This window comes from Chiroxiphia lanceolata, chromosome 17 (genome assembly GCF_009829145.1).
Source record: "Chiroxiphia lanceolata isolate bChiLan1 chromosome 17, bChiLan1.pri, whole genome shotgun sequence".
NCBI classification, from domain to species: Eukaryota; Metazoa; Chordata; class Aves; order Passeriformes; family Pipridae; genus Chiroxiphia; species Chiroxiphia lanceolata.
In genome coordinates, this window is record NC_045653.1 from 1,387,108 (window position 1) to 1,413,587 (window position 26,480).

The 26,480-nt window shown below is 48.5% G+C and overlaps 1 protein-coding gene across 1 annotated transcript; it reads left to right on the forward strand.

Moving 5' to 3' along the window:
- The first annotated feature begins 986 nt into the window (after nt 1-986).
- Nucleotides 987-26,454, forward strand: FAM83C (family with sequence similarity 83 member C). The gene is made up of 4 exons (XM_032704992.1): nt 987-1,669; nt 8,572-8,739; nt 13,192-13,316; nt 25,124-26,454. The coding sequence occupies exons 1-4, from the start codon at nt 1,115-1,117 to the stop codon at nt 26,049-26,051; spliced, it is 1,776 nt and encodes a 591-aa protein (XP_032560883.1). The 5' UTR covers nt 987-1,114; the 3' UTR covers nt 26,052-26,454.
- The last annotated feature ends 26 nt before the right edge of the window (nt 26,455-26,480 follow it).

Here is a 26,480-nt window from a genome sequence, read left to right on the forward strand (position 1 = left end):
ACATGACCTGGTTTAACCTGAATGAATTTAATCTCCAGGGATTTTATAGATAAAAGGCCAACTGATTAGATCAACTCTCCAGCCAGTTCTTCACTCCCTGGTTGACCCTGAGGAGCTCAGTAGCTCCAGAGTGAGCTGAGCGGGGAGGGAGGTCCCGTGTGCTCCTCTGTTCGTCACACACTGCGTTGTGTTCTCGTGGTGTGTTCCTGCACAGTGCTTTAATTCACACAGCCATGTCTGCCTGTATTGTTCCTCCAAAAATAGCTCCATGGTGCTTTTGGGAAGCTGGAATTAACTAATCCCAGCATAGGCAGCACGTGGGCAGTATCGTCCTCTGCACAGCTCCAGGTTCCTAGGGTTGAATGTCCTTTCCTTGAAGGATTTCCAGGGAGATGCTAAAAGAGCATGTGAGCTATTGCTCTTGTCCCCTGTGGTATCTGATGACCAAGATTCCTGCTGTGCTTTATACAAACACTGTGACACTGTGGTACCAAAAAATATGATGTTCTGGCTTCTCTGCCCAATGCTGGTGTAGCAGAGCCAGGCTCCCAAGAAATGCTAAGGAGGAGCGTTAGCTGTGGCTCAGGGATGAGTAAGTTCCTTTGCCAAGTCTGATTACCCACTTGGGATATTTGTATTTCATTATAACTGACACTGAGCAGTATGTTTGATTTGGAACAAATTTCAAGCAGGAACAAGTTCCAGCATCTGCATTTCCACTGTGAGCACAGTGAGGGACAAAACAGGTTAGAGCCTGCTTGGCCAAGGGTGGGGACCTCTCTAGGGAAGGGAAGGGGAGGGCAGTACATTAATCAGTTACAAGGAAAAGGAAGGAGCAGCTTGAAGAGCTGATCTTCCTCCCTGAGCAAAAGGGACACCGGGCACCAAGTGTCAGGTGTGTGTCTGAGGGAACTGGGTGAGGGAGCCGGGGAAAGGCGGCTCCTCCCCCGGAGTGGGAGGCTGTACCTGGTGATTAACTCCCGAGCAGAGGAGTGGAGCTCATGCTGAGTCCTGAAGGAACCTGCTGGGAGGAGCTCAGGAGTGCAGGAGGGGCAGAAAAGACCTGAAGACGGGCACAGCTGGAGAGACACTTTTAGCATCAGCAGCTCCAGTCATGTTCAACTACCTGGCAATAGAGGTGAGGCCCCAGCTCCACCGCAGCTATGGGGGCCAGCAAGGGGTGTCTGGACCACTGAAGAGCCGCCTGGAGCAGCTGAAGAAGCCGTGGTGGAGGGAGCCCAGCCCGCTGGTGCTCCAGCACAGCGAGACAGCCAGGCTGGCCATCGACGCCTTCCTGGAGCAGGGGGAGCGCGGATACCTGAGCGCCATCGCCGAGGAGCGGGAGCTGCCCTTCCTCTCCGCCCTGGACATGGAGTACATCAGCCAGCAGAGGAACCAAAGCCTTCCAGATCCCAGTGCAGTGAAAGACAAGGATGCTGACCCTGGCGATGCGGACACTGGAGACGGGTTCTCCCTCAACTCCGAACTGACGTCGGGCACCTACTTCCCGCTCATGTCTGACGTGCACCCCCCAGAGCTGGAGCTGGGGTGGCCAGGGACACCACTGCTCACGGTGTCTGGCCAGACTCAAGCCACTGTGGTTTTCCAAAGAAACAAAACTAACAGCATTAAGGATTTGGTCCGGTCTCTGATCAGCCGGGCACGGACGGTATGTACAGAGCTGTGTCCCTTGAGTGGGGTCCTGTGCCACAGCACCCGACTGTGGGGGCTGCTCCCACACCTGTGCACCACATGCTCCGTGCTGTGGTGCTCTCTGCGTGTCTGGCGTGGTGTGATTGCTTTGTCTGCAGCAGATCTGTAACTGTTCTTACTCCTTTCCTTTCCTGTAATTTCTTTCTGCCTGGGATTTCATGTCATCCAGGCAGTGCCCTTGGAGGCACTGTGTGTCCATGGCTGTGGGGATGCAGAGCCTGGAGCGAGTGCAGGGCCTGCAGAGCTCACATTTGGCTGTCCCAGCCAGTCCTGCTCCCTCAGCCAGGGAGTTTGCGCAGCCAGGGCTCTTCTCCAGCCCTGGACATCATGTTAAGCGGGACAAGAGGACTCACCACCAGTGAGTTTCTGTAGGAGAATCACAGAATGGTTTGGGTTCAAAGGAACCTTTCAGACCATTCCATTCTACCCTCTGCCATGGGCAGGGACACCTTCCACTAGCCCAGGTTGCTCCAAGCCCCATCCAACCTGGCCTTGGACACTTCCAGGGATGGGGCAGCTACAGCTTCTCTGGGCAACCTGTGCCAGGGTCTCCCCATATGTGACCTGAGTAAATTTGTGGGACTGAAAATCCCTGCCTGTGGTTTGAAGTAGATTAGAATCCTATCTTCTAGGCTTGATGTCTGTGCCTCTCTGAGGATAAAATCAGCCCATTTTGCCCCATTTCACAGTTTCTGTTGTGTTATTCCAACCCTCAGATGTCATAAAACCTGGATGACTACAGTATGCCTACCAAGCACAATCCTGGCATGAATTTACTCACTATGCTACTTCTTGCTTATTTTGCTGTGCTACTCTACTCTGTATGAAAGCAGCAACTCAGAAAACTGTACCACAGAGACATTTGCAGCTTTTATTGTCTTTGTCCTCTTTATGGCTCTTTCCAGCTGTTCCACATTAGCTTTATTCTGTAGTATTTGTGTTGAGATATTGAGGAAATATTTAGAGCAAAGTTCACTTTAACCAGTCATCTTCTAGGCTATTTCTCTTATCACTCCAGTAGTTTCCTATTTAATTTCTCAGTCACTCCTTATATTCATAGTGCAAAATCAGGAGATAAGGAATTGTCCTGCCTGGACCTTGGCTGTGCTGAGACCGTGAGCTGTTTGCAGCTCAGGTGTGATCTGTCACCATCAGCAGAGCTGAGCAAAGGAATTCATGTGTTCCCAGCAGCTCAGATTGCTGCAGCATCAGAACATCCTCAAAGAACCACATATTGAAGACGTTTGGGCATGAGATGAGGTGAATGAGGATCTTTTTCTCTTTTGCCCAAAAGACTGTTGTGCCATGTGAGCTGCTGCTCAGTTGTGAGCAGCCCTTGCTTAATGCCTGAATTTCTGTTGCACCTTACAGGAAAATACAGGAAGTTTTGGTCCAGGAAGTAAGTGACAAAAAGCTTTGTTTGTCCTTGCAGGTAGCTGATTTATGGTAGCTTAAATGATCTGAAAAGTTCTGTGACACTGCCCCCGACCTTGTCAGCAGTGGGGATTAAGGCACAGTCATGGCAGAGTGCACAGAGTAAATGACTACCAAGAAACGTCCTCCTGTCACTCAGCACGTGTCCTGCATCTTCCATGGTATTATGATCCTTTGAGCCACAGGAAAAACATCTTGCTGCTTTCTCAGTTCACAGGAACTCGCCTGTTGCTGCGGGCAGGTTGCCCAGGCAGCGGGTGCTTTATTGTACTCTCGGTACATTTTGAGCTTTTTGCTTTCTTTGCTTCACTTGACAAAGCCCCAACAATCTTCAGCCCTTTGTGTCCAAGCTGGGGATTTCACATGATGTTTTTGACTGTTGTGTGAAACGGGAGAATGAGTTTTTAACCATCTTATTGGTTTATTACTGGTGTTCTACTGGCTTCTGGGTTAGCAGCTCTGGCCAGTGCTTCCTATGATTAACTCTGTGATTGATGGCGGTTCCAGCTCATTCACAACCCCAGTTACACATATTTAAGTGCTTACTGAGTCATTTTGCTCATCAAACCATGCAAAAGGATGTTACTTATGTGTGTTTTCATGACAAAAGAGCAACCAAAGGTAAAAACATCCTTTGCTTGAAATGCCAGCAGGAACCATGTGGAGGATCACCTGCTGTTTACTTTTCAGCTGCTGTTTCTCCATTTCCAGTATTTTTTCCACTAGACTTCTAGCTCTTGTCATAGATCCCTTTTTCAGAGTGTTTCTCCTCCCCTGAGGATACAGTGCTGCTGGGAAGTGGGAAAGCTGTGGCGATCCCCAATGGCTTTTCCGGGTCCTGCAGACAGAAGGGTGTGTGTCTGGAAATGCTGTTTGGTGCTTCCCCAGTACAGTCACACAGAACAACATCAGCTGACATCTTTTGCAACAGCACATTTGTACAGACAAATCAGCAAAAAGAGCTGGTTTCCTTGGTACCTTTTGCTGGTGCAGCAGTTGGTCTTTCGACTTGGCTGTATTTAACCAGCTCTCTTTGAAGACAGATGTTCAGATCTGAGCTTTTCTCTTTGCAGACTTAAGAAGATGCAGTGCAGCCACACCTTTGCTTCATTTGATAATCCTATTTCAATTTTACTCTTGTTGGATGAGCTCCAATCTGGTGTGAACTGTCCATGCTGCTTCTTTCAACCCTCTTGGACAACTCTGACTCTGGCTGTGCACCCAGGTCTCTGTGGGATGGCAGAAGGGTCCCTGATGGTGCCCAGGGAAGCATCGTGTCGCTTCAAGTGGCACCACTGCAGTAATGACCCAAACCACAGGGCTATTGGCAAATACCTGTAAAACCAGCTGTGCTGGTTAGAAACCAGACAGATGGCAAACCCCAGTGGGGTGCTGGTAAGTGCTGTAATTCCCAAAGTGATGACTCTAGTAATTGCTGAATTGTGAGTTTCCAGAAGTGGGGTTGGAAATGTCATGGTTTAGCCCTACAATGGCAAGGTGTGAATTTTCTAGAGCCTGTGGGGCAGCTGTGTCTCTGCAATGTCCTGCCATGGGCTTGGAGGCCGTGATCAGCATGGTGAGGAGCAGGGATGCTCTGAGCCAGCCCAGCCTTGCAGCTCCCACCACTGAAACTGAGGAGCAGGAGGCATTGACGTGTTGTTTAAATTTGTAAGGCCCGATTGACTTGAATGCTCAAAACATGAGTTGTGTTGTCCGGAGCCTGAATTGCAGATGATACTTGGATATCCAACTCTTGGGAATTATCTCTGAGGATTTAGACCTCACTTTTGTGACCACATGTTCTTAGGAGGCTTCAAGGGAAAAACTTCCAGGGTCTTCTTCCCCCCCAAAACCTCTTGGCTTTGAGGTTGAGCTGATGTTACTGTAAGAGCTGCCTGCTGCCAAGAGGACATGCTGATCTGAGTGTCCTTATGGATACTCACAGTTAGAATGAGCAGCCCCACACAGGCACCTGCAACTCCCCCCTGCAGGGAGGGCACAGCCCCCCTCTGTCCCCCTGTGCAGTGACACAGGGCTCTGACCCTCCTGCCTGGCACTGGCCGTGGTGCACACCAGGAGCACCTCTGCCCGAGTCCCTGCTGGGGAGGGGGGTGTGAGCAGAGCTACAGCCTGTGCCACCTCCTGATGCCAAGGGCAGACCCGCTTTGGGAGGCATGAGTGTCAGGGCTCCACCCAGCTTGCACAAGCCGGCCCGGGGCTCTCGCTGACGCCGCAGCCCAGCCGAGGCTGCAGGAGGTGCAGGGCTGCACCCAGCCCGGGCACTGGGGCACGGCTGACCCTGTGCCACGTGTGCTGCCTGCTCAGCCCCATCCCTCTCACTGCAGCCTGGCAGGGCCAGTTTTGGGCAAGCACCAGCCCTGCACTGTGCCAGCCAGCCCTGCCAAAGCCTGCGAACACTGGTAGGGAAAAGCAAGACGGTGTGGACCTTCTGTGCATCCCCAGTGCAGGCAGTGCCTCTGGGCATGGGGGATCTGGGGACAAAGGAGCACTGGTCTCCCTTGACTCGATCATATTGATTTCCCAGGCAGAGTTTAGACTGTCCCCAGGGCCAAGCCTGCCTCAAACCTAAGCTTGAGATGAGCTGGAGTATCGTGAGGCAAAGCACGGCCGAGAGGGACTTGCCTGAGGCCTTGCACAAGGTTTGGGCTATAGTTTTTTCTTGGTGCTTCATCATCCAAGGATGTGTGACCCATCAAAGTCATTTGGCTAAATTGGTCTTGGCCTTTGGCTGCAGGACAGTGTGGAGAGATGTGGTGAGGTCCTGTTTGGTGTGGGTCTCAGCAGTACCTAGTGCTGGGGGCCCAGCAGCAACATTAATTTGAGAAGTTGAAGATGCTGCTCGCTGCTTGCAGAGCTCTTGCAGGGCTGACCCTCCTGTCCATGCCAGGTGGGCACGTTTCAGGAGGGGAGAAGAGTTTGCCAGAGCCTTGTAAGGTTTCTGAGAACACAGACTGACAAGGGCAACAAAAGAGGTGCCCTTCAGAGTCAGGCTGTGTCTCGCAGGGCCAGGGTGAGAGGGTGGAGATGTGGTTTGGGCTTGGACAGCAGGAATGATTTTTAGCTCTTGACAGCTGCCTTGTGTCCCCCATGGGTGCCTGGCATTGCACCACCTCTGGGAAGGTTCTTCCCCAATCCCTGCTGGGGTGGGCTGGGCCTGGGGTGTTCTGCGAGATGTTGAGGAGCAATCATAGTCGAGCATCACCACAGGGGTGGGTTTTGGGGACAAAACAGACAGAGCTATGAAATCTTGTCCATGTGCAAAAGGGCTAAATCCCCAAGGGAGCAGGAAGCAACCTTCTGGCACTGCTGCCCTCTCTGCCGTGGCTCTGGTGCAGAGGGTGTGTGCAGGCTGAGAGGAGCCAGCTTTCCAAGCAGAAATCTGGGATAGAGAGCAGAGGGAAGCCCATGGATCCCCACTCTGCCCATGGCAGCTGCCTGCACTCATCACTGAGGCCATGAGTGTGAGCCTGGAAAGAGTTTATTAATGAAAATGGAGCAGAAGAGCTACTGGGCAGTGGGCTCCAGGGCCAGCATGGGAGTCTGGAGCACAAATCCAAAGACAGCAATACTTGGAGCTCATCTGCTCTTCCCTGAAGCAATTCCAGATCAGACCCCTGCCATGAAAGCGATTTCCCCTGTTCCTATTTAAATCTTGAACCACTGCACATGTAAAAACTGACCTCACTGCCACCCTCTGCATTTAGCTCTTGGTTTGAGGAGAAGCAGCAGAGCAGCAGTGGCAGAGGAGGATTTGGGCTATGGAGAGTTGCATTTGCAGCCATGCAGGGGAGGGTGGGGAGCAGCAGGACAGACTCTCATGCATCTCGTGTGTCAGTTGTGGTGCAGGGTATGAACACTGAGTAGCAGAGCAGGCTGGTGGAGCTTCACTCCCAGATCACTGCTTGTTGGGCCATCTTTATTTGGGCATCCTCTGCTGGGTGCAGACACTCCCATCAGGGTTATGCACCCACCTTACAAGTACCAGTGACCTTATTCACTATTATGATATGATAGAGACTGGAACTAAAGTATTTGGGCAGTAGTTCTATTGCTTTTTCAGCTTTGAAACAAAGCTGCCCTGCTGGTAAATCCTTCACTGTCTTCCTCCATCCCACAGTGTGTTTCCATCTTCCATGCGTTCTAAGTGTTAACTGCTGATGGTTCAAGGTCTGAGTCACTGGGTTACTCTGCACCCTGAGGTGCAGTGACAAATCATCCTGCTCAGCAAGAGCTCTCCTGCCTGTTCCTTCCTTCTCCGAAGTGCCCTCCTGATTCCCATCACTGGCAGTGACAGCCAACAGGTGGATCCCAACAGTCACTTCCTTATCCAAATAATGGCCCCCCATGTTGTCTGCTGGCAGCTTCACTCTGTGAGGAACAGAGGAACAGCCTCTTCAGGCTATTCCTGTATGGTTGATTTCCCAACCATTGGGAACCAACCATTGTTCTTGTTGCAGGTCATACTGTACTTTGAATTTTCTAGTTCTGGGTCAACTCACTTGTAGTAGCTTCTTGTCATGACCTACCTTCTATTTTCTGTATTTTCCTTCCAGTTTTTGAAGAATTCATGTGGCCATGGTGGTCCCTTTCCATCTCCACAGTGGGATAGGTGCCTCTTCTACCTCATTCTCTAAAGAACTGGAAGTTCTCTTTAAAATTCTTTTCCTTTTTAAAACACCTCCTTGGAGACTTTACCTTGCAAGTCTTTGGTTTATTTTTATTTTTATTTTTTTATAATCTTAGTGTTATTCCTTCTTCCTCCTGGCAGGTTTCATACCCATCACTTGCATCCTGGGCTGTGTGTGCAGGAGTTCTGCCAGCCAGGAATGGGAAGGGATCCTTTCCACACACATTTTTCTCTGATTTTGTCTTGGCACTCCTGGGATGTAACATGTACATACTCAGGATACCTTCTCCCTTACCTGGCAGTGTGTCCTTCCTGAAAAAAATGGTACTTTTTCATGTTAATCTGCCTTTCACATGGAGTCACTCTTGCTGATTGAATGATAATTTGGCTCAGTCTCTGCTCTTGTTTATATGCTTTTTTCCTAGCACATTTGCTTAGGACAACACATACTTATTGCACCACTGACAGTGAGAGTTTATAGCACGTGTTACCCTTTCAGCCATTCCTTTCTGTGAATGACAGATGAGGTGGGAGGTACCTGGGTGGGCATTGTCTTCATAGTTATTAAAATTTTATTTTAGCTGCCATGGTGGGGTGAGGGCTGTTAAAGACAAGAGTCCAGAAGCATCTCTGCCCAGGTGGCCACAGATGCTCAGTAACTCAGGAGGTTTGAATGCTTAGCTCGTAGTTTAAGCACAGTTCACTTGGGCATGAGATTTCAACAGTCTCTTGTGTTTCTCCCCACCCCCCCCCCCCACCTCTTTTCTCCTGGCCAGGTGATAGCAATTGTGATGGATCTGTTTACAGACATGGAAATTCTGTGTGACCTTCTGGAGGCCTCGAGCAGACGGCACGTCCCCGTTTACCTGATCCTGGATGAAGAGTACTTGAAGCATTTTGTGGAGATGTGCAATAAAATGGCTCTTACTCAGGACAGCTTCCCAGTAAGTTTTCAGTCACACACAGGATATGATAAACAGGTCTTGGAATTGATAAAAACCACGTACCCTCTGTTCTGGTCCCTCTGCCTGGTCCCTGGCACTTCTCCCTTCTCTCTGGGACCTCTCCCTTCTCTCACTGTCCCAGGCTAAGGGGCCACAGCTGTTTGGTCTTGAAGATCAAGATCTGTCTGGATGCACAGGGGAAGATGTGGAGGAGCCTCAGAGTCCCATATCTTGATGTTCTGTGTTCCTCATTTCAGTCTGATACGCAGGGAGTGTGAACGTGAGGCCAGGGAGATGCAGTGAGTTACTGAACACTTTGCTGGGCTGGTGCAGAGGCAGAGGGAGACCAGGAAACTTAGTTCATGTGCACTTGTATCACCTGGACAAGGGGGAAGGTGATACAGCCCCTGCTGTAGGACACAGAATTGCAAGACTTAAATTTCTCATAATTTATCCCTGAGCTCAGCTTAGATTCCAGGCAGAGCTGCTGCAGGGCAGTAGCTGGGAGGGGAAGGGGAACAATGAGTCCCCTCAAATGTCCTGCTGCAAACCCCATCACTTCCTTCTGCTGCACCCACAGGTTAAAAATCTCATGTTAACATCTGCTTTTAGGCTTTGGGATTCAGTTGTGGGTCCATGAGGGATTTGTGAAATGCCCAGTTCCTGCTCAGTGGAGGCCCATCACCAAAGGTTTGGGTGATAAAACAGTACAAATTAATGTGTCAGTGCCACAAGCTCTCTTGGGAACTTGCAGCCTCAGAGATGCACCCCAGTATCCTACTGCTCCCCATTTCTGGCTACCACCTAGCAATGGAAATTCAGTTGGAATTCCATATTCAATTTCCACATCAAATGGAAAATCAACGGAAAACAATTTTTTGTTGTCATTTGTTAGTCCTGCAAGGCCAGCAGTGCTGGCTGTTCTCCCTCCCTGGGTGCACAGGATTCCCTGGAGCACTGATTCTCCTCCAGCCATCAGTTTCATAGGTTTTCCCTATGAACAGGCCAGGGAAAATGCAAAAATAGTGTTTTACAGCATTCGAAATAGATGCAGTAACAAATGTCTTAATTTTCCTTCATTTTTAACCTGCCTACACAAGGGTTAATTTTAAAGGTTAATTTAGAGAGGCTTCTTTAGAGAAACACTTTGTGCTCTGGTCTAGTTGACAAGGCTGGATTGGTCAAAGGTTGGACTCGATGACACTGAATGTCTCTTCCAGCCTCAATGATTCTGTGAATCTGTGATCCTGTGATCCTTCCCCTGTGCTGGAGAAGCTCTGTCCTTTCTTACTTCTCACAAGCCAGACTCATTTCATGCCTCTTGAGATGGCAGCTGTTAGGGAAAACTGCTTCATGCTGGAGCATGTTTGCTGTCAAAAATAGCCTTCTCACTGAAGTCACCTGGTGGATCCAGATGAATTCCACCTCTCCAAGATTTATTTTATTGCTTCTTATCCAAGATGTGGCCGTTGTTTTTAATTAAAATTAGAATGAGTTTATATCCATGGAGATGCCTACATCTCTTTGTTAGGCCTGATGTCACGTCTTATGCTTCAGTGGGTAATTAACTCACCTCCTTCATTCTGTGACTCATCAGCAGCTCTCCAGCTGAAGTGCTTCTTACACTGATGCACCTCAAGCAGCCCATTACCAACCATACAGGCTAGATACTCACATTTGAGTGGAATGAGGGTACATATTTTATTCCTGCCTCTGAGTTGCGACAGGATGTGGTGGTAAATCTCCATTTGGAATAATTGGTGACAATTTGGGGTTTGATGGGGAATTTGGGGTAATTGCCCCTCCAGCATCTTACTTCTGAGAACAATATGTGAGCCTGCTGGTGGCAAATCCTGGTGCTGAGGAGTGTTGGCAGCGGTGGCAGCAGAAGACTCAGTCTGGAGTTTTCAAATGTCCATCTGCTGATCCTGGATCTGCTGTCTAAATGGAGCAAGAGTGGTACCTGGCAGTCTGGCTTTCCTGCAAGACTGCAGGATTCTCATCTTGTTGGGATGATTCAGGGCCTGGATTGCCAAGAGGAAGGAGAGGACGGAAAAAATTAACCAGATATCAGCAACTCACCCAACCTTGGAAAGGACAAAGGGAGTGAAGAAATACTGTGGTGACAAATTTATGGGATATCCCTTATCTGAATTTCCCCAGAGACGGGAAGAGGAAGTTCCTCCCAGTGAGAACTAGTGTTACTAAAACCGTGGCATTGGGAAAAAAAAATCCCTGTGTTGACTGGCCACCTCCCCAGAGTATCTTGGTCTATATCAACAACTTGTGGTGTCATTTCAGAGGATTACAGGCTAATGCAAGCTGGGAGGAACCCTGGGGTGTCATCATGTCCAACCTGCCGCTCAGAGCAGCATCACCTGTGAGGTCAGGGCCTTACCTGACCCAGTCTTGCAAATCTCCAAGCGTGGGGACTGCATGGCCTCTGTTGGTAACTTGTTCCAATGCCCAACTGTCCTTACAGGGAGAAGGTTTCTCCCTTCTCATAGGGGACAGAGGAAGACACCCTCTGGGACACAAGAAGGCAACAAGTGAGAGCCACTGTGCAAAGATTGTGAAGCTTCAGCTCTGTCCCTGCTAAAAGTTTCCATGAACTCAAGAGAAGGCTGGACCACTACTTGGTGGGGCTCCCACTGAGACAAACCACAAGAGGATCAGGAAATCCCCTGAGCAGAAAAGAGGGTCAGCAGCAATATTAGGGGCAACATCATAAATGATTGCCCTCTTCCTGCTCTTCCCAGTTGCCATTGCCCACCACCAGAGAGAGCCTGTAGGGTTGGATGGACCCTGGTGGGAGCAGATTTGCTGCTGTTGTGTAGCTCTGGAGGAAATGGTGCTCCTGGGTGAGCTGGGAGACTCTCCTGGGTGGGTTGGGAGACTCTCCCTGCTTGGTGAGAACCAAGCCTTTCCCACCCTGCTGCCATGGGCTCCCCGCAGGTGTTTCCAGGGAGGAATCCCCCTTCCTGCCTGCAGGGGCTCTGATGGAACAGGGAAGCCATCAGGAATGGAGTCACCTGCCTCCTGCTCCTCACCCCCGAGGCACGACTTCCGCGCCGTGAGGTCCTGGACTGGGTGAGCTGGTCCTGGCTCTACAGGAGTCCTGGGAAGCCCACACAGGCTCAGCCTGCCAGGAGGAAGAGGGGGTGAAGGGGGCACAGGGATGCTCAGGGGCAGCTCTGGAGAGGTGGCAGGGCCATGGGGCTGCACCCTGTGGAGAACGTCTGCAGGCAAATCCCAGCTGGTGGTGCTCGTGTCTTCCTGCAGCACTGTCAGAAGGAAGGCTGTGCCTGGTCAGGGATCTGCTGGGTGGCAGAGGGGAGGCTGCCACCTCCCCCTGAGCACCCACCTCGGCAGTGCCCACCTCTGCCAGGGGCAGATTGTCCCTGGCATCGTGTGTGGCCCAAACCAGCTGCTGTGGGGCTTCGTCCTGAGCGGGGCTGGGGTGAGCTGCCCACAGAGGGATCTGCCAGGCACAGCTGGTGACAGCTTGTGACAGCTCCTGCTGTGCCAGAGGTGCTGCAGCTGGCAGGGGAGCTGGCCTGGGGGGCAGGAAGGGATAGCCTGGAGGGCAGGAAGAAATGACTTGGGCAGCATGAAGGGATGACCTGGAGGGCAGGAAGAGATGGCCCCAAGGGCAGGAAGGGATGACCTGGCAGCCCTGCTTAGGTGCAGCCTTAGGGATGTTTATTTTCATGCAAGATGTTTTGTTTGGCACTATATCACACAGACCAGGCCGGTAACTGTTTCCAGCCACTGTTCTGCTCTTCTGCCTTCCCTAGTTGAGGTGCAAATGATTTCTGTTATTTCTATTTGGTTTTACAGGCCAAAGTTGTATCAGACAATTTGTTGCAGTTTTAAAGCAGAGGAGGATCAGGTCTGTTTCACTAGAGTACAGCAGCTGAAAATGTTAATATAATTTTAAAATATATTGATAAAAGGTAATTCTTACAATGTAGACATTTCTCTCTGTAAATCTTTTTTTACTGAGTGATGTTTTGGTTTTAAGAAGCCTGTCACTGCATAAAATCAGAACATTTGATTGATTAGAAACTGGCTGGTTGTTATGGGTAGCAAAATTTAGTTCTAATGCAGAGCCATCAGCTCTGGCAAGTTGAATATTATTAATAATCTGGAAGAAATTGGATAGTTTTACATACTTCAGAAGGGGTCTGTAGGCTCACAGGATTCTCCAAGTTTTTTTCAAGCTAGAATTTGCACCTGAGTGCAACTTATTAATACCTGCTGGAATTTTTATCTTAGAGAAGCAGACAGTGTGACAAAATATTCGGTATGCAGAAGCCAAGAAATACTTGATGCCTTGCTGGGCTCTACCTCTGAGAGCAGAGCACAGGCTTGTGGGAGTCCAACACTGATGCCTGAGGAACACCTGCCTTTAGCTCAGTCCTTTACCAGCTCTGCTTGCTTTGCTTTCAGAACATGCGCATAAGATGCCTGAGTGGAGACACCTACTACAGCAAAGCAGGCAAGAAATTTGCAGGCCAGGTTCTGGAGAAGTTTGTCCTGGTTGATTGTGACCAAGTTCTTGCTGGTACATACAGGTAAGAAAATATAGCAACAGCTGTGGCAAAGACTGGTGACACTGAGGAAATATTTGCTACCAAAATACTGAATATTGTAAGGTAGTGCTGTGCGTTGGTCCAACAGCTGCCCTGCATTCACCCCAGTCAGTGCTTCCATAGCTTTCCAAGCCTTCATCTCACCCACCCTCCCTGCCTTTTTCTTATCTGAAGTGAAGACCTGGGAGTTTTCAGTCTCTCCTTATACAGTGGCTGCTGCATCCCTCAGCCTTTTTAATTCTGTTTCTCGGTACCCCCTCTGACCTCACCACATCCTTCCTGAGACGCAGAGACCAGAACTGCCTGTGGCCCCCCTGACACGCTGCACCAAGGTGTTGGAGAGGGGCAAAAGATGCCCAGACTCTGGTTTGTTATGGTGGCCTTTGCTGGCAGGGTCCAACACTCCCTGCATGTTTTAGCTGCTCTTGCACACCGAGCTGATGATGTCAAGGGAACTGATGATGACTCTGAGCTCCTTCTTGAGCTGTTCCAGGTTCAGCATCATACAGGCCTGATACAGATCATTTTTCTCTATGGATACACTGCATTTTCCTACACTGAAGTTCATCAGCCACACTTTTGGCTTTTGTCCACTTGTTCAATTCTGTGAGGTCCTTCTGGATTTCCTCACATTCAGTGAGGTATCCAACCACCTGAAGGAACCAAGGATCCTCTGCAAACCTGGGAATTTCACTGCACCCCTCGATGCCTGAGGGCACACACAGGATGCAAACCAGTCCCAGCACCAGTCCCAGGTCTTGCTGCTGACTCTTATCCAGGCTGGAAAGCAACAGCACACTCTGCCCTTTTCATCCTGTGCTTTCACCAGCGCTTGGTCCAGACAAGACCTTTCCTACATGCCCAGGGCAACTTCATTTCCTAATAGACTTTGGTGTAGAACCTTGCCAAAGGCTGTTTGAAAACCCAAAAACATGTAGTTGACTGGTCCCTTTATCCATGAGCTCACTGGCTCCCTCCCCAAACTCCAGCAGGTGGGTGAGGCAGAGCTTGACTTTGCAGTATCCCTGTTGTCTTTTCCAAGAGGCTGTGCTTCTCCATGCCATCAGCACCATCAGCAGTCCCGTTCTTCACAGCACACTCCGTCATGCCTCGGGGTGGAGGGCAGCTCCAAGGGTCTCAAGATTATATCCAGACCCTTCTCTGCAGGTGGGATCTTACTGGAAACCTCCCAACCCTCAGCTAAGAGCCTTTCCAGTGGTGCTGTTACACGGGAGTGAAACACGTCTCGGTGTCACCAGCACCAGCAATGGATGCAGGAAGTCCATTGAGGTTCTCAGCTATGGCCTGGACATCAAGGAATTCCCCTTTTGACCCACAGGTCTCACATGGGACCCCCAATTCCTTGTCTGCCAGTACAGCATTTGTGAACAACCTACGAGCCATCGTCACCCTGGGGAATTCTGGTCTGCTCCTTTTCAGCTCCCTTTGGCCGATTGCTGCATTTTTACATTTTTGAAATGGAATCCCCACGTGCTGCAGTTATTTAGATTGCTCTCTGCCACTAGAGAGTTAAAACTGTGTTGTGATCATTCTTACAAACGGGCTCTTCCACTTCTACCCCTGGAACTGTGTCCTGTGCATCATTCCAGACCGCATCCTGAAGTGCATCTTTTCTTGTGGGTCAAACAATTTAGACTAGTTAATTTTGATATGTAACCCTTTATTGCTTCCAAGAAGTTTTTCTCCATGGTTCATCCCAGTGAAGCATTAACCTGTATGTGTATGAGTGGATGAATCTCCACTATTACTGTGTCCTAATTTTGCAGCCTCTGTGATCTCAGTTAACACTCTTCACCATCACAGTTCTGATCAGAGGATCAGGACTACTGTTCTTGTACTTTATTATTATTGCTAGGCTCTGAGTTTTCCACCTACAGATCTTTCCCACAGTATTTTCACACTGTTTCACATCATATTATCCATCACTAACAGTACAGCTCCCCAGGACAGATTGCTGTGATATTTCTGTGAATTGGATGCCCTGGCAGTACTTTATTCCCTTTCCACCAGCTCTGCTTGAACACTGTTGTCCCTCTCCCTTCCTCTCTCTTTCCATCTCCCTGTGAGCACATGCTGGACCCTCAGGCCACCAGTGTCCTCCCCAGTGCTGTAGCTCCAAGCTGCAGCTTCTCCTCTGATGCTGATGCATCACCTCCAAGAGTGGAGCTCTCACCTCATCAGACTCTGGCGAAATGATTGAAAAATGGAAGTAAGTACCTGGTTGAAGCTGGTTTCGTTGATTCTGTACATAAACAACATGGAGAACAGTGTCTGGTGGCATTTTGACCATCTCAAGATGTCCGAGAGCAATGGAGTTGAATCGCTGCCTGGAAAGACAGGATCCTAGAATCATGGAATTATTTCAGTTGGAAAAGCCCTCTAAGATCCTCGAGCCCAACTGTTCCCCCAGCACTGCCGAGTCCAGCACTAAACCATGTCCCCAAGTGCCACATCCACACAGCTTTTAAATCCCTCTATCTATCTCCACTGGCTGCAGGGGCAGGGATGAGGTAACTGAGCCCACTCCTTTGGAGTAGCTGTGTCAGCTGGGTTGAACTGCTCAGCTGGAGGAACATCTCATTTCCCTGGGGCCCAGAGTCAGGGCATTGCTTAAAACACCAGTTCAATTCCCTGGGTTTGTCCCTTCCTGTGCTGTTCTGGGGCAGGGACTGGGGGCTGCCATGAGCTCTCTTTCTGCAGATCTTTGCAGAGCTGAAAGTTCTGGAATTCTGGAAGACAATATTTCAGTTGAATACGGTCTTGTATCTGATTCTCTGCTGTCCCAGTAAGCACAGGATGTTTTGGACTAAAATAAACAGTCTCTTCTTGAGGAATTTGTTCAACAGTGGTCAGAAACACTTCCACAGGAGAAAATCAGGACCTCTGTTCCTGGGAATACTGCAACCTGTATAGGAGATATTTAGATTACTGCTCCTGCAGATGGGAAAGCTAATTTCAAAGGATGAGAATAGTTACTGAGTAAAGCCAAAGATCCAGGATGGACCCAGGGGTGTGTCTCAGGATGGCACAGAAGAGAAGGTAAGAGTGTTCTTACCCAAGAGGAGGTTTTACAGTTCCACAGTGCTGTGTGCAAGGATCAGAGGTTTCAGAAGCTCCAGGGTTTTATGCTGTATGTGCTTCTGTGTGTTCAGTTTGCCATTGGAGACTTTCTCACCATGTCTGGCCTCCACAATCCCCTCTGGCCACGGGTTATGCAGTTTAATTTATGTTTTGTGGAGAAGGGATCTGTGGTGTTTAAATTAGACCTGCTGCTAGATAATTTTCTTTGATTCCTACAGCCTGTGCACAGGAAATCACTGTTTTCTGTTTACTTTCTTGGCTGCATCCATGATTTTTTCTTCCTCCATTATAATGCCTCAAGTGAACCATCCCTTCTCTAGGTGCTGTCCTTGATATGCTTGGTTGTTCAGTCATTTTGTGTGTCCAGAATTTGAATTTTTTGGCATTTAATTGTCCATCATTTTGTCACATGTTCTCCCATTACTATAAGATCCTCTTGCAGCTTCTGATTATGCAGTTTTCCTTTGACCACCCACAATAATTTTGTCATGAGCTCTGACAGGGACAGTTTTTTTCAGGACTTTTCTGATTATGTTGGACAGCAGCAGTCTCAGCACAAAACTTGAGGGTTTCCAGTGGGTAAATTAAAACTATTGATAGCATTTGCATCTTTAATCAACTTTTACTTCTCAAGAAGACTGTCCTGTGTACTCCCTGGTCACTTAATTTTTCCAAAACCAAAAACGATCTTTGCTGAATGACCACGTCAAAATCTCTTTGAAAGTTCAAGTTTGACACATCAAGCAGAGCAGACACATCCCTGTGCTTGCTGCCTCCTTTAAAGATCTGCAAGAGGCTTTTGAGGCATGGCTGCCTTCCACAAAAACATGCTGAGTCTTCAGCAGTATGATTATAGTTATTTATGCATCTAATCATTTTACTCTCTATTTGCTTCTACCAGTTTGTTCAGTATGGAAATAGGACTGGCTGGTTTGTAGTTTTCCAGGAGCTCTTTAAAAGGTTCACATTTATTGCTTTCCATTCCTCTGCTGCTAAGTTCAATTTTAAATGATAGGTTATTCCCTGGTTAATCATTGGAAAATCACTGACTTTCAGTTTTTGAAGGCTGTTTGCTGTAATATTTTTGGTTAATGCACCTTTTAAGTATGGTGAGTTTTTGGATGGTTTAAAATGTCTTTATTTTGATAGGTACATTTTCCCTGAGACTCTAATATAGCATCTTTAAACAATCTTCATGCTGCCTCAAGCATTTAACCTTTTTGATTACTCTTTAAAATTTCTTTTAAATAGCATTCCTCACTTTCTCTTTGAAGTGAAGTATTACTGTTGTGGATTATTTTGGTCCTGCAAGAGTATTTGATATGGTTAGGTCATGGTTATTTTTTGCTGAGTGGCCTTACCAAAGAAACCCTCTGAACTGGTTATGCTGTTTCTTCTTTTGTTGCTTTTCTGGTTAGTTTCTCAAAAAAGTGGTCATTTACAGTGTCTAAAATGCAGTTTTGGTAACTCTCCTCGTAGTGGCCCCCATTCAACCTGGCAGAATCTCCCTTTATTCCTCTGCTTTCTGCCTTCTCAGTCTCCCAGCACCTCCTCAACGTGGCATATTTACCATCAGCACTGTGCTTGGAAAGTTCCCAGTATAGCCCTGATATTATGTTTTTCCTATTTGGGAGTGGAATTTTAATCCAACAGGAATATATTTCATTTGTTGATATATCATTTACCTTATTTGACTTTTTTTTTTTTAATGTATTGGGCCACTGCCCAGCAACATAACCTCGACTTGTCCCTTCTGTATAATTTCTACCTTTGCAGTTCCACTGTTCCTTGATTTTCTTTGGCCCAGTAAGTTCCTGAGATGCCTCCTATGTCAGAGTCATCATTTCAGCTCAGGTATTTCACATCATCTCTCTCTTCCTTTATCTCATAAAATTCATGTGTGTGTCAATGTTTGAATCTGCTCTGGTTTTTCACCACCAGGCACTTTCCTAAACACAGATTTAATTGTTCAGATGTTCTTATAGGTACTAATGTCTTACCCAAGTGGCACCGATTTCCATCCTGTCCTTGTGTCAAATACAGTTTTCTTGCTTTTATTCCTGAGGTGAAGTGGGTGATCCCAAACTGTGTGGCCTTCTACACAACCCAGCTTTGCTTCAGGTTCTAATTCAAGCCCTAATTTTTGCCCTCTATTGTGCAACAGCCAGGTTGCAGTTAGGTTAAGATGGAATCCAGCTTTCTTCATAGAGTCACTATGTTCCTACAGTTTTCCATTTCCTTATGATTCTACCACCCTTTCCCTAACATAATTTCCATACCCATATCCTGAAATGTTCTTTTACTTCTCTGTCCCATTCTAAGCATGGAAGAGGGAGCATTTTATAAGGCTGCCAATAAAATACTGATTTTTTTGAGCTTCCTACTTTTTATTTTACCCCTGAGACTCATCATATCTTTTTATTTTAATGGGACAGACATTGACCAGTGGCCTCTCTGCAGAGTTCCATAACTTAGATCCAAATGTCTCTAATATCCTCCATCCCAGAGAACCGCTCACTCCTCGTTCCTTGCTGAGCACTCACTCCCAGGGGACACGTCCATTCACAAGGACACCCACATGTAATGCCTTCCATGTAGCTTGGATTGTACAGGCTGGGCACAGACACCACCTGCCCCTCAGCTGTCTCTTCCACAGACTCAACATCTCCTGTATCCCAGAGGATTCCAGTCCAGTGAGTGTCCTGTGGGCCACGGTGTGGCTCAAGCACTCCCAGGATATTTGGGTTTGCTCTCACTCTGCGACACTACAGATGTGTTTTTTCCTTAAGACACACTCCAACCCCCAGAGCTGCTGCCTACTCGTTCTCCAACCTGATTGTGACTGCCTGGAATGTATTTTCCTTTAATATTTTCCCACTGAACTGCATCCATTTCTTCAGAACCCTTTTCAGACTCCTCTCTGTGCACTCCCTCTCCACTGGACATGATTTGTGAATTTATTGAGTGTACACTCTCCCATTATTTAGGCTGCTCATGAAGCACCAGAGCCAAATTGGAAGATCCCTCTAGACCCCCCATGTGTCCTTCTACACTGACAGTGAATCCACACATCCAGACTCTCTGCATCCTCTCTTGCAGAGGGGTATTTTCCTACTCTATCCTTGACTATTTATGTATTCAGTAGTTGTCTGTTAATTCATCAGCTGTAAGAAGAGACCCTTTTCTCCTCAAATACATGCTCAAATCACACCTGAAATCCAGTTTTAGTCTCTAATTACATCTGTAGCCATCAGAGTCTCTCTTCTGCAAGCCCTATATGCAGTATTACACATGCAACAAGAGTGGGAGATGTATTGTCATTCCCATTGTGAACTGTTGTTCTCTATGCTGACATTTTCCTTGACAGTTTTGTAAAAGCCCTTCTTATTTTCCAAAATACCCTTGGCAAGCTGAATGAAGGGCAGATGCTGATCTCTTCTCTCCAGTGACCAGCAATAGGACCTGAGGGAACAGCTGGAGCTGTGTCAGGGCAGGGTCAGGGTGGATCTCAGGGAAAGGTTCTTCCCCCAGAGGGTGGCTGGCACTGACCAGGCTCCCCAGGGCAGTGGGCACGGCCCCAAGGCTGCCAGAGCTCCAGAAGGGTTTGGACAATGCTCTGAGGGACAGGGTGGGATTGTTGGGGTGTCTGTGCAGGGCCAGGGCTTGGACTGGATGATCCTTGTGGGTCCCTTCCAGATCAGGATAGTCTGTGATTCTCATTCTTTAATTCATTCTGATATATTGCTGCCTGTTGGTAGGGATGAAGCATATTTTTGCAGGGTTTTCTAAATATGGGAACCAAGCTCATGGCTCTTATTAAACAGCTGTAGGCAAATTAGTTTAGCCCTCTCAACTCTTACGTGTTTATTGATTAAATGTTTCCCTGTGTTTTCCATCTTTAATGTTATATTTCCTCTAAATGAAGGAAAAAACTTAGACTGAGGTATTTGGGCAATATCTATATCTAACCCTAAATATCTAGCTATTTAGGGTTATTCTGGGCACCAGAAGCAATAGTGTGTTCCTTTGAGCACTGATTGAGTAACAGAGTGAAGGATATGGAGACATTTGCTGGTGCAGCAGGTGAGAGGAGTCCAAGGGCAAAAAGGGGCTAGAGCTAAACAGGATCTTGAACAGGAAAAGTAGAACAAACATTTGCCAGAGTAAGACTAGAAAAAAGAGCTGGTATTGTCAGCCTGAAAGGGCTGTTTGAGTTGCCTTGGAGGAGATTTAATTTCTCAGCTCACAATGACAGATGGTCACGGTTTCGGCGTGTCCTGCCATGGGCACAGAGAGGAAGGAGCTCAGTGAAAGACTCAAAGTTTGAGGTTGAAGCCGACACAGCAGCTGAGACTGAAAAATGAGAGGCAAAAGTTTACAGGATTACAAAAGCTCTGCAGGTGACTTCAGACAAAACAAAATTGAAGTACAGAAGTGTTTGGCAATAGACAGGCACAGCTACATGGGTTTGAAGCTGGAGGAGGCTTGGAATTTCTTTCAAAGCAAGGTGCTCATACTCCCAGGTATTCAAGGCCCAGGCAGGAGGAAAGAGCTTTGAAGAGCGAATTCCAGATTTAACTTGAGCAGTCCCCTCAAGAAAGAAATGATAATTAAGCAGGAAGTGAGCGTGTAAGGAATGGGAAGCACAGTGTGTCAGCAGGGGAACCCAGTGCAGTGAACACTGCCAGGAGATAAGGTACACACAGTCTTGCTGGGCACACCAAAGCAGGGAGGAGCAAGTCCTCAGGTGTATAAATAAAAAGTGGATCCAGCAGAAAGGGACAAGTCTTGCTGCTGGAAGGGGAAATAACAACTAAGAGATAGCTGAAATGGGTGTCCATGTTAGCTGAATACATTGCAGTGGTTTGGATCAAAACGAAGATGAAAAGCAAGGAGTGGAAATGATTTCAAGTGTGTTGGAAGCAGCTGAAAGGCCTTGCTGCAATAAAGGCAGGTTGTTGTGACCTTATCAAAGAAAATGTCACTTGAAATGAAAGGCCTAGTAATGAGTGCTATGTGGTACCTACTTTTAGCCACGGGCAAAACCAAAACACAGAAGTTTGCATTGACATATGGAAAGAAAAGAGTGGCTTTGACAGCCCAAGTGACAGAAGAGTGATAAAAATGGGTTTGAGAAGCTGCTGAAAGAAGCGAAAAACCTTCTGCTGAAAATTGGTATCTTGTATGTTGGGAAGAGCTGAGGCAGAGAGGCTGAGTGTGGAGATGTGGAGTCACCTGCACAGAGCTGGGGAAAGGCCCCCGTGACCCCAGAGCAGAGCAGGGAGGGCACACAGGGAGCTACTCCGGGGGTTGAAAATGCTGCTGAGATGGAGGATCCCGCGGCTGCTCCTGCCACTCCTGCCTGGCCCCTGCCACAGCCCCGGGCAGGGGGTGCTGCGAGGACAGGCAGGTGCCCCCCCTCCCGGAGGTGATGCTGCACCTCCATCTCCTGGCCAAGGGCTGAGCTGCACCGGCTCCTGGACTGTCTGGAAGCAGGGCAGGGAAGGGATCCTATCCTACAGCCATGCTCTCCCAGACTCCTTCGTGATCCAGGGTGATCCAGAACTGGATATGGGCTCTGTGTGCAGCAGTTTGTTGTGGGAAAAAATAATGTCAGGAAAATCCTAACGCTGTTAGAAGGTCACATGAACTTCCAGCATCCACGCTGACACACAGGGAGGAGCTCCACAGCCCACCTGTGTGTTGTGTTGTGCAAGGAATTATGGAGTCGTAGAATCCCAGAATGGTTTGGGTTGGAAGGGACCTTACAACTCCCCTGCCATGGGCAGGGACACCCTCCACTAGACCAGGTTGCTCAGGGCCCCATCCAGTCTGGCCTTGGAAGAACCTCTTCTTGTCTGCATTGAATTTGTAACCCATTCGCTTCATCCAATGCCTCGTTTTTATACCAGAAGAAACCAAGGATGCTCATTCCTTGTGTATTTCCTCCATGCCATCCATGGAAAAAAAGACCTTTATCAGTTTGTAGCGATGGGAATAGCTGTGATGGGCAAGGCACATGTCTGACCATGGAAACCTGGAAACCATGGCAAGGGGCAGGGCTGTGCCACCAGGGAACTTGGATGATTCCTTCCAGGTCCTATCCTGACACAAAGTGGGATCAGCATGGGAATCTGGGGCAAGGAATGCTCGGACTGGGCAAGGAGCCATAAGAGGCATCAGTGGCAGGGACAGTCATAAGGCCAGGGGAATGCTCTCCCCTCACAGCAGGAAGGACAGCTCCCATGGATGAGGGGAGATGGATGGGTGTGTTGGGACTGGGGGGCAGGGCTTAGGTCAGAGGGGCTGGGAGAGGACAGGAGGTAGAAATCTCTTTGTCCAGGGAGGCAAGGAGAACCTAAGCAAGAGCTGTTGTTTGCCTCTGCTGAGGTGAGGCCAGAGGCCATGGGCAGGGAGCTCATGGGATGTACCTGCTAGAACATGAGTCTGAGACCTCCTGGCCAGAACGAGGGGGGCAAACAGGACCACTTGCCCAGCTGTTTCCAGGTGTGCTGGCAGCAGTGGTGCCAGACTGGGCACACAGGGGTGGCAGGCAGGATCCTCCCCCTGGATAACCAGGGTCCTCTCCCAGTTCGGGAGCCAATGCTCACAGGGTGAGGGGTGCAAGGTAGGGGAAGAGCTGTGAGCAATGTGGCCACCAGCACCCCTGGGAGCCAGGCAGTGCCCTGGGACAGACGCCTTTGACAGTGTCAGTCCATGAAATCTCCCCTGTCTGGACTCCTGGATTTCTTCAAAGAACTCTCAAGGCTTTGTGAGAGATAACATTCCTCTGCCAAAGCTGCCTTTCCTACCATCTCGTGTTTCCTATCTGGCCGTTAATTGTATTCTTTAGAAGAGTCTCTACTAATTTGTGTACCTACACAACTTCTATCTATCTAATTTGTGCTGTGCAGTTTGAGACGTAATGGTCTGGAATATTAGAAACATTTTATCACATTAACAGCCTCCCACTCTCCTGATAACCAGGGCCCCTTCAAGTGGGAGATGGCACATCCTGGTTGGTACCTGAGCTGTCTCATCCTGTGGCACTCCCAGGGCTGATATTCCCTGGTCCTGCCCATTTGCTGCTCTCTGCCCTGTTGATGTTTTCTCATCTCTTCTGCAGAGATCTCCACAGGGGACTGACCTTCCCTTATGCCCTGTATAAAGGGGGGCTCAGGGCAGGGATCACCCCAAGCTTCTGCACAATAAACAGGCATGCAGAGGAATTTTCTGAGCACTCCTGGTGCCCCACAGAGAGCTGAATATTATTTCTTTCACCCTTTGCAATGTGTGATCCAACCTTTTTTAAAGTTGGGTTTTCTGGACTTAAGAGCTTCTCCTCTGTCATTTAGTCATCCCAGTTTGTGCTTTGGGTTTTTTCTCTCATATCTTTGTGAAGGTTTGAAGCATTTGCTTTGAGCCTCCAGTATGGTATTTCTGAGTAGTCTCTTTCATTGATTCTTCATTCTTAACTAATTTACCTGGTTTGCTATTATGCAGCAGAGTATTGATTTTTTTCATTCTGTGTTGCTCTTTGGGGTGTGTCTGCTGACTGTAAACACACCAAACACCAGTATGATCCATAACAACTGCTCAGTGCTCAGGGACAGGCCACAGCTACATTTTACTAGAAGTTCCCAAGTATCTGTCTTGTGAGGTAAACATTGATGAGGTCCCAAAACACAGTGCCAGTATCTTGTCCTGAAATGACATTTACTTGAGAATAATTATAATCTCCCATTACAACTGCTCTTCTGGAGTTTCTCTCATTTCATCCTCCTCTTTAGAGTCAGTGTCTCACTTCAGCAGCTGATAACACAGCCCTAAGCTTGTATTGCTATCTCTGAAGGTTCTGGTTTATTTGACACATTAAACATGCTGATCTGGTTTGACTATAGCAAGAACAAAAATAAAAAAGAAGCAGCTGGTGACTGGGATGATCAGGAGCCTGAGGAGCCTGCTCTGTAAGAGGAGCTTCCCTGTTTAATCCAGGAAAATGAAGATTAGGGGGAGAACTGTGGTTATGATCTGTAGCTATATGGAGGAAGAACTATTTAGGTTACAGTTTTGGCACAAACAACAGGTAGGATTTAACAGATAAGGAAAATATGAAGAGTGGCAATTAATGGAGTTTTCCCCAGCTGGGGCAAAACCTGATTGGTTTTAAGGTGGAATAGGACAAGCTCCCAAAAAGATTCCAAAACAGTGTACTGTGAGGGCAGGGACTGCCCTTGCTGAGCAAACTTCTAAGACCATGCATCTGGGAATCTCACAAATTTATGGAAAACATCATCAGCCTTCCTGCCCTGAGCTATTCCTGTGGGCTCTGGAGACCTCTGCTCCTCCAGGCAGTGCCCAGGGTCTCCATTCCTTACCTCCTGTCTGCCTAAGCAGCTCCTTCAAGCCCATCATGTGTTGCAGGTGTCAGGACATGAGAATGTAGCTCCTTCCAAGGCAAGGAGGTGACCCCCAAGCTGAAATGAAATGACAATTTTGAGGTTGCTCTTCTGTAATCATGAGATGGGCACATTCATCTCCACGAGCTATCTCAGACCTGCAGACTTAGAGGAAGTTCTGAAGACGCAAATTGGGGAGCAATCCGTCCCTGGAATGTTAAAATCCACGCTGGGTGTCTTGGCACTCTGTGAACTGAAGTTCCATGTGTTTTGTTTCTTTTCCCACAGTTTCACCTGGCTTTGCAGCCAGGTCCACACTGGCCTGGTGACCCACTTCCGTGGCCAAATTGTTGCCGAGTTTGACAAGGAATTCCGGTACTTGTATGCAGAGTCCAGAGCAGTGACCAGCTTCTGTGTGCCGGATCCTGGGACGTGCCTCTCTTCTTGGAATACCTCAAAAGTTGACAACTGCCTTTTAAAACCCCCTCAGGGGAATGATGCTGAGACCCTGAGCCCCTCCAGCAGCCTTTCCAACGTGAGCATCAGGAGCATAAAAGTGTCTCCCTTTATGAAAAACTCCAGCTGCAGTGCACAGCAGGAAAAGCAAGACTCCAGCTCTGATTCTGGCAACAAAAAGGGGAAGGAAGACACATCCCTGAAGCCCACTAGGCAGCAAGAAGAACCACCAGACTCAGCGACCAGTCCTCCAAATAAACCCACCTTGTTTCCCAAACCAAACCCCATGACAGCAAGGACATTCCTGCAGCCAGAGCCCTCCCCTGCCCTGAGCTCCAATAAACCTGGTTATCAAGGGGACTCCAAGGCCAACAGCAGCCACTGCTCCCCTCCGAGGCCAGAGCAGCCGCTGCAGTCCCTGTCGGAGGGTGCTGGGAGCAACGGGACCAGCCTGAAGCAGAGGGGGCCTGCGGGCACCCCCAGGGAGCTGCCAGCTGAGAACGACGTGTTTTATGGGGTGGAAAAGAGACAGAGCCCCGGACATGGGAAATTTGACCTGTTCTCCCCATACAACCAGCTCCGACGGGATAAAAAGCCTACAGTGCCTTGCTATGACAAGTTCCCGGAGGACGTGCTGATGGAAAAGAACAGCGCGTACGGGGCGGAGAAGAGAATGACTCTGGGGCACAGCAAGCTGGACCTGATCACCAAGTACAACAAGCTAAAATCCAAACACATACACAGCCGCTTCGAACTCTGACCTGGGCCTCCAGGGGGCCTCGGCTCTGGTTTTCCAGTGCTTGCTTTTCCTTGGGGCTTGGAATCCAAATATGGGTGGCAAATTAGTGTTGTTGCTGTGAAAAGGTGCCTGTTTAATCTGTGCAGATGACTGATTCAGGTGAGATTAGCAACTACTGTTCAAATTTCCGATGGCATAATCGTGGCAGGAGAGGGAAAAGCACATAAACAGAATCCACTCTCTCTTAACCCATTTGGGGAAGAATCGTTTCCCTACAAACTTGGAGCAAAACTGTTGTACAGCTGGAAACTCTTTGGCCGCTGAGGTCTGTGGGGTGAGCCGGGGTTCTCTCTGTGCTGAGCAGCTCTTCTCCCTGCCTGGTGCAAATCAGATGCCCAAAGTGAGGGGGATGATAAAATAAAGGAGCTGTTCTGTTGGAAAGAGCCATGT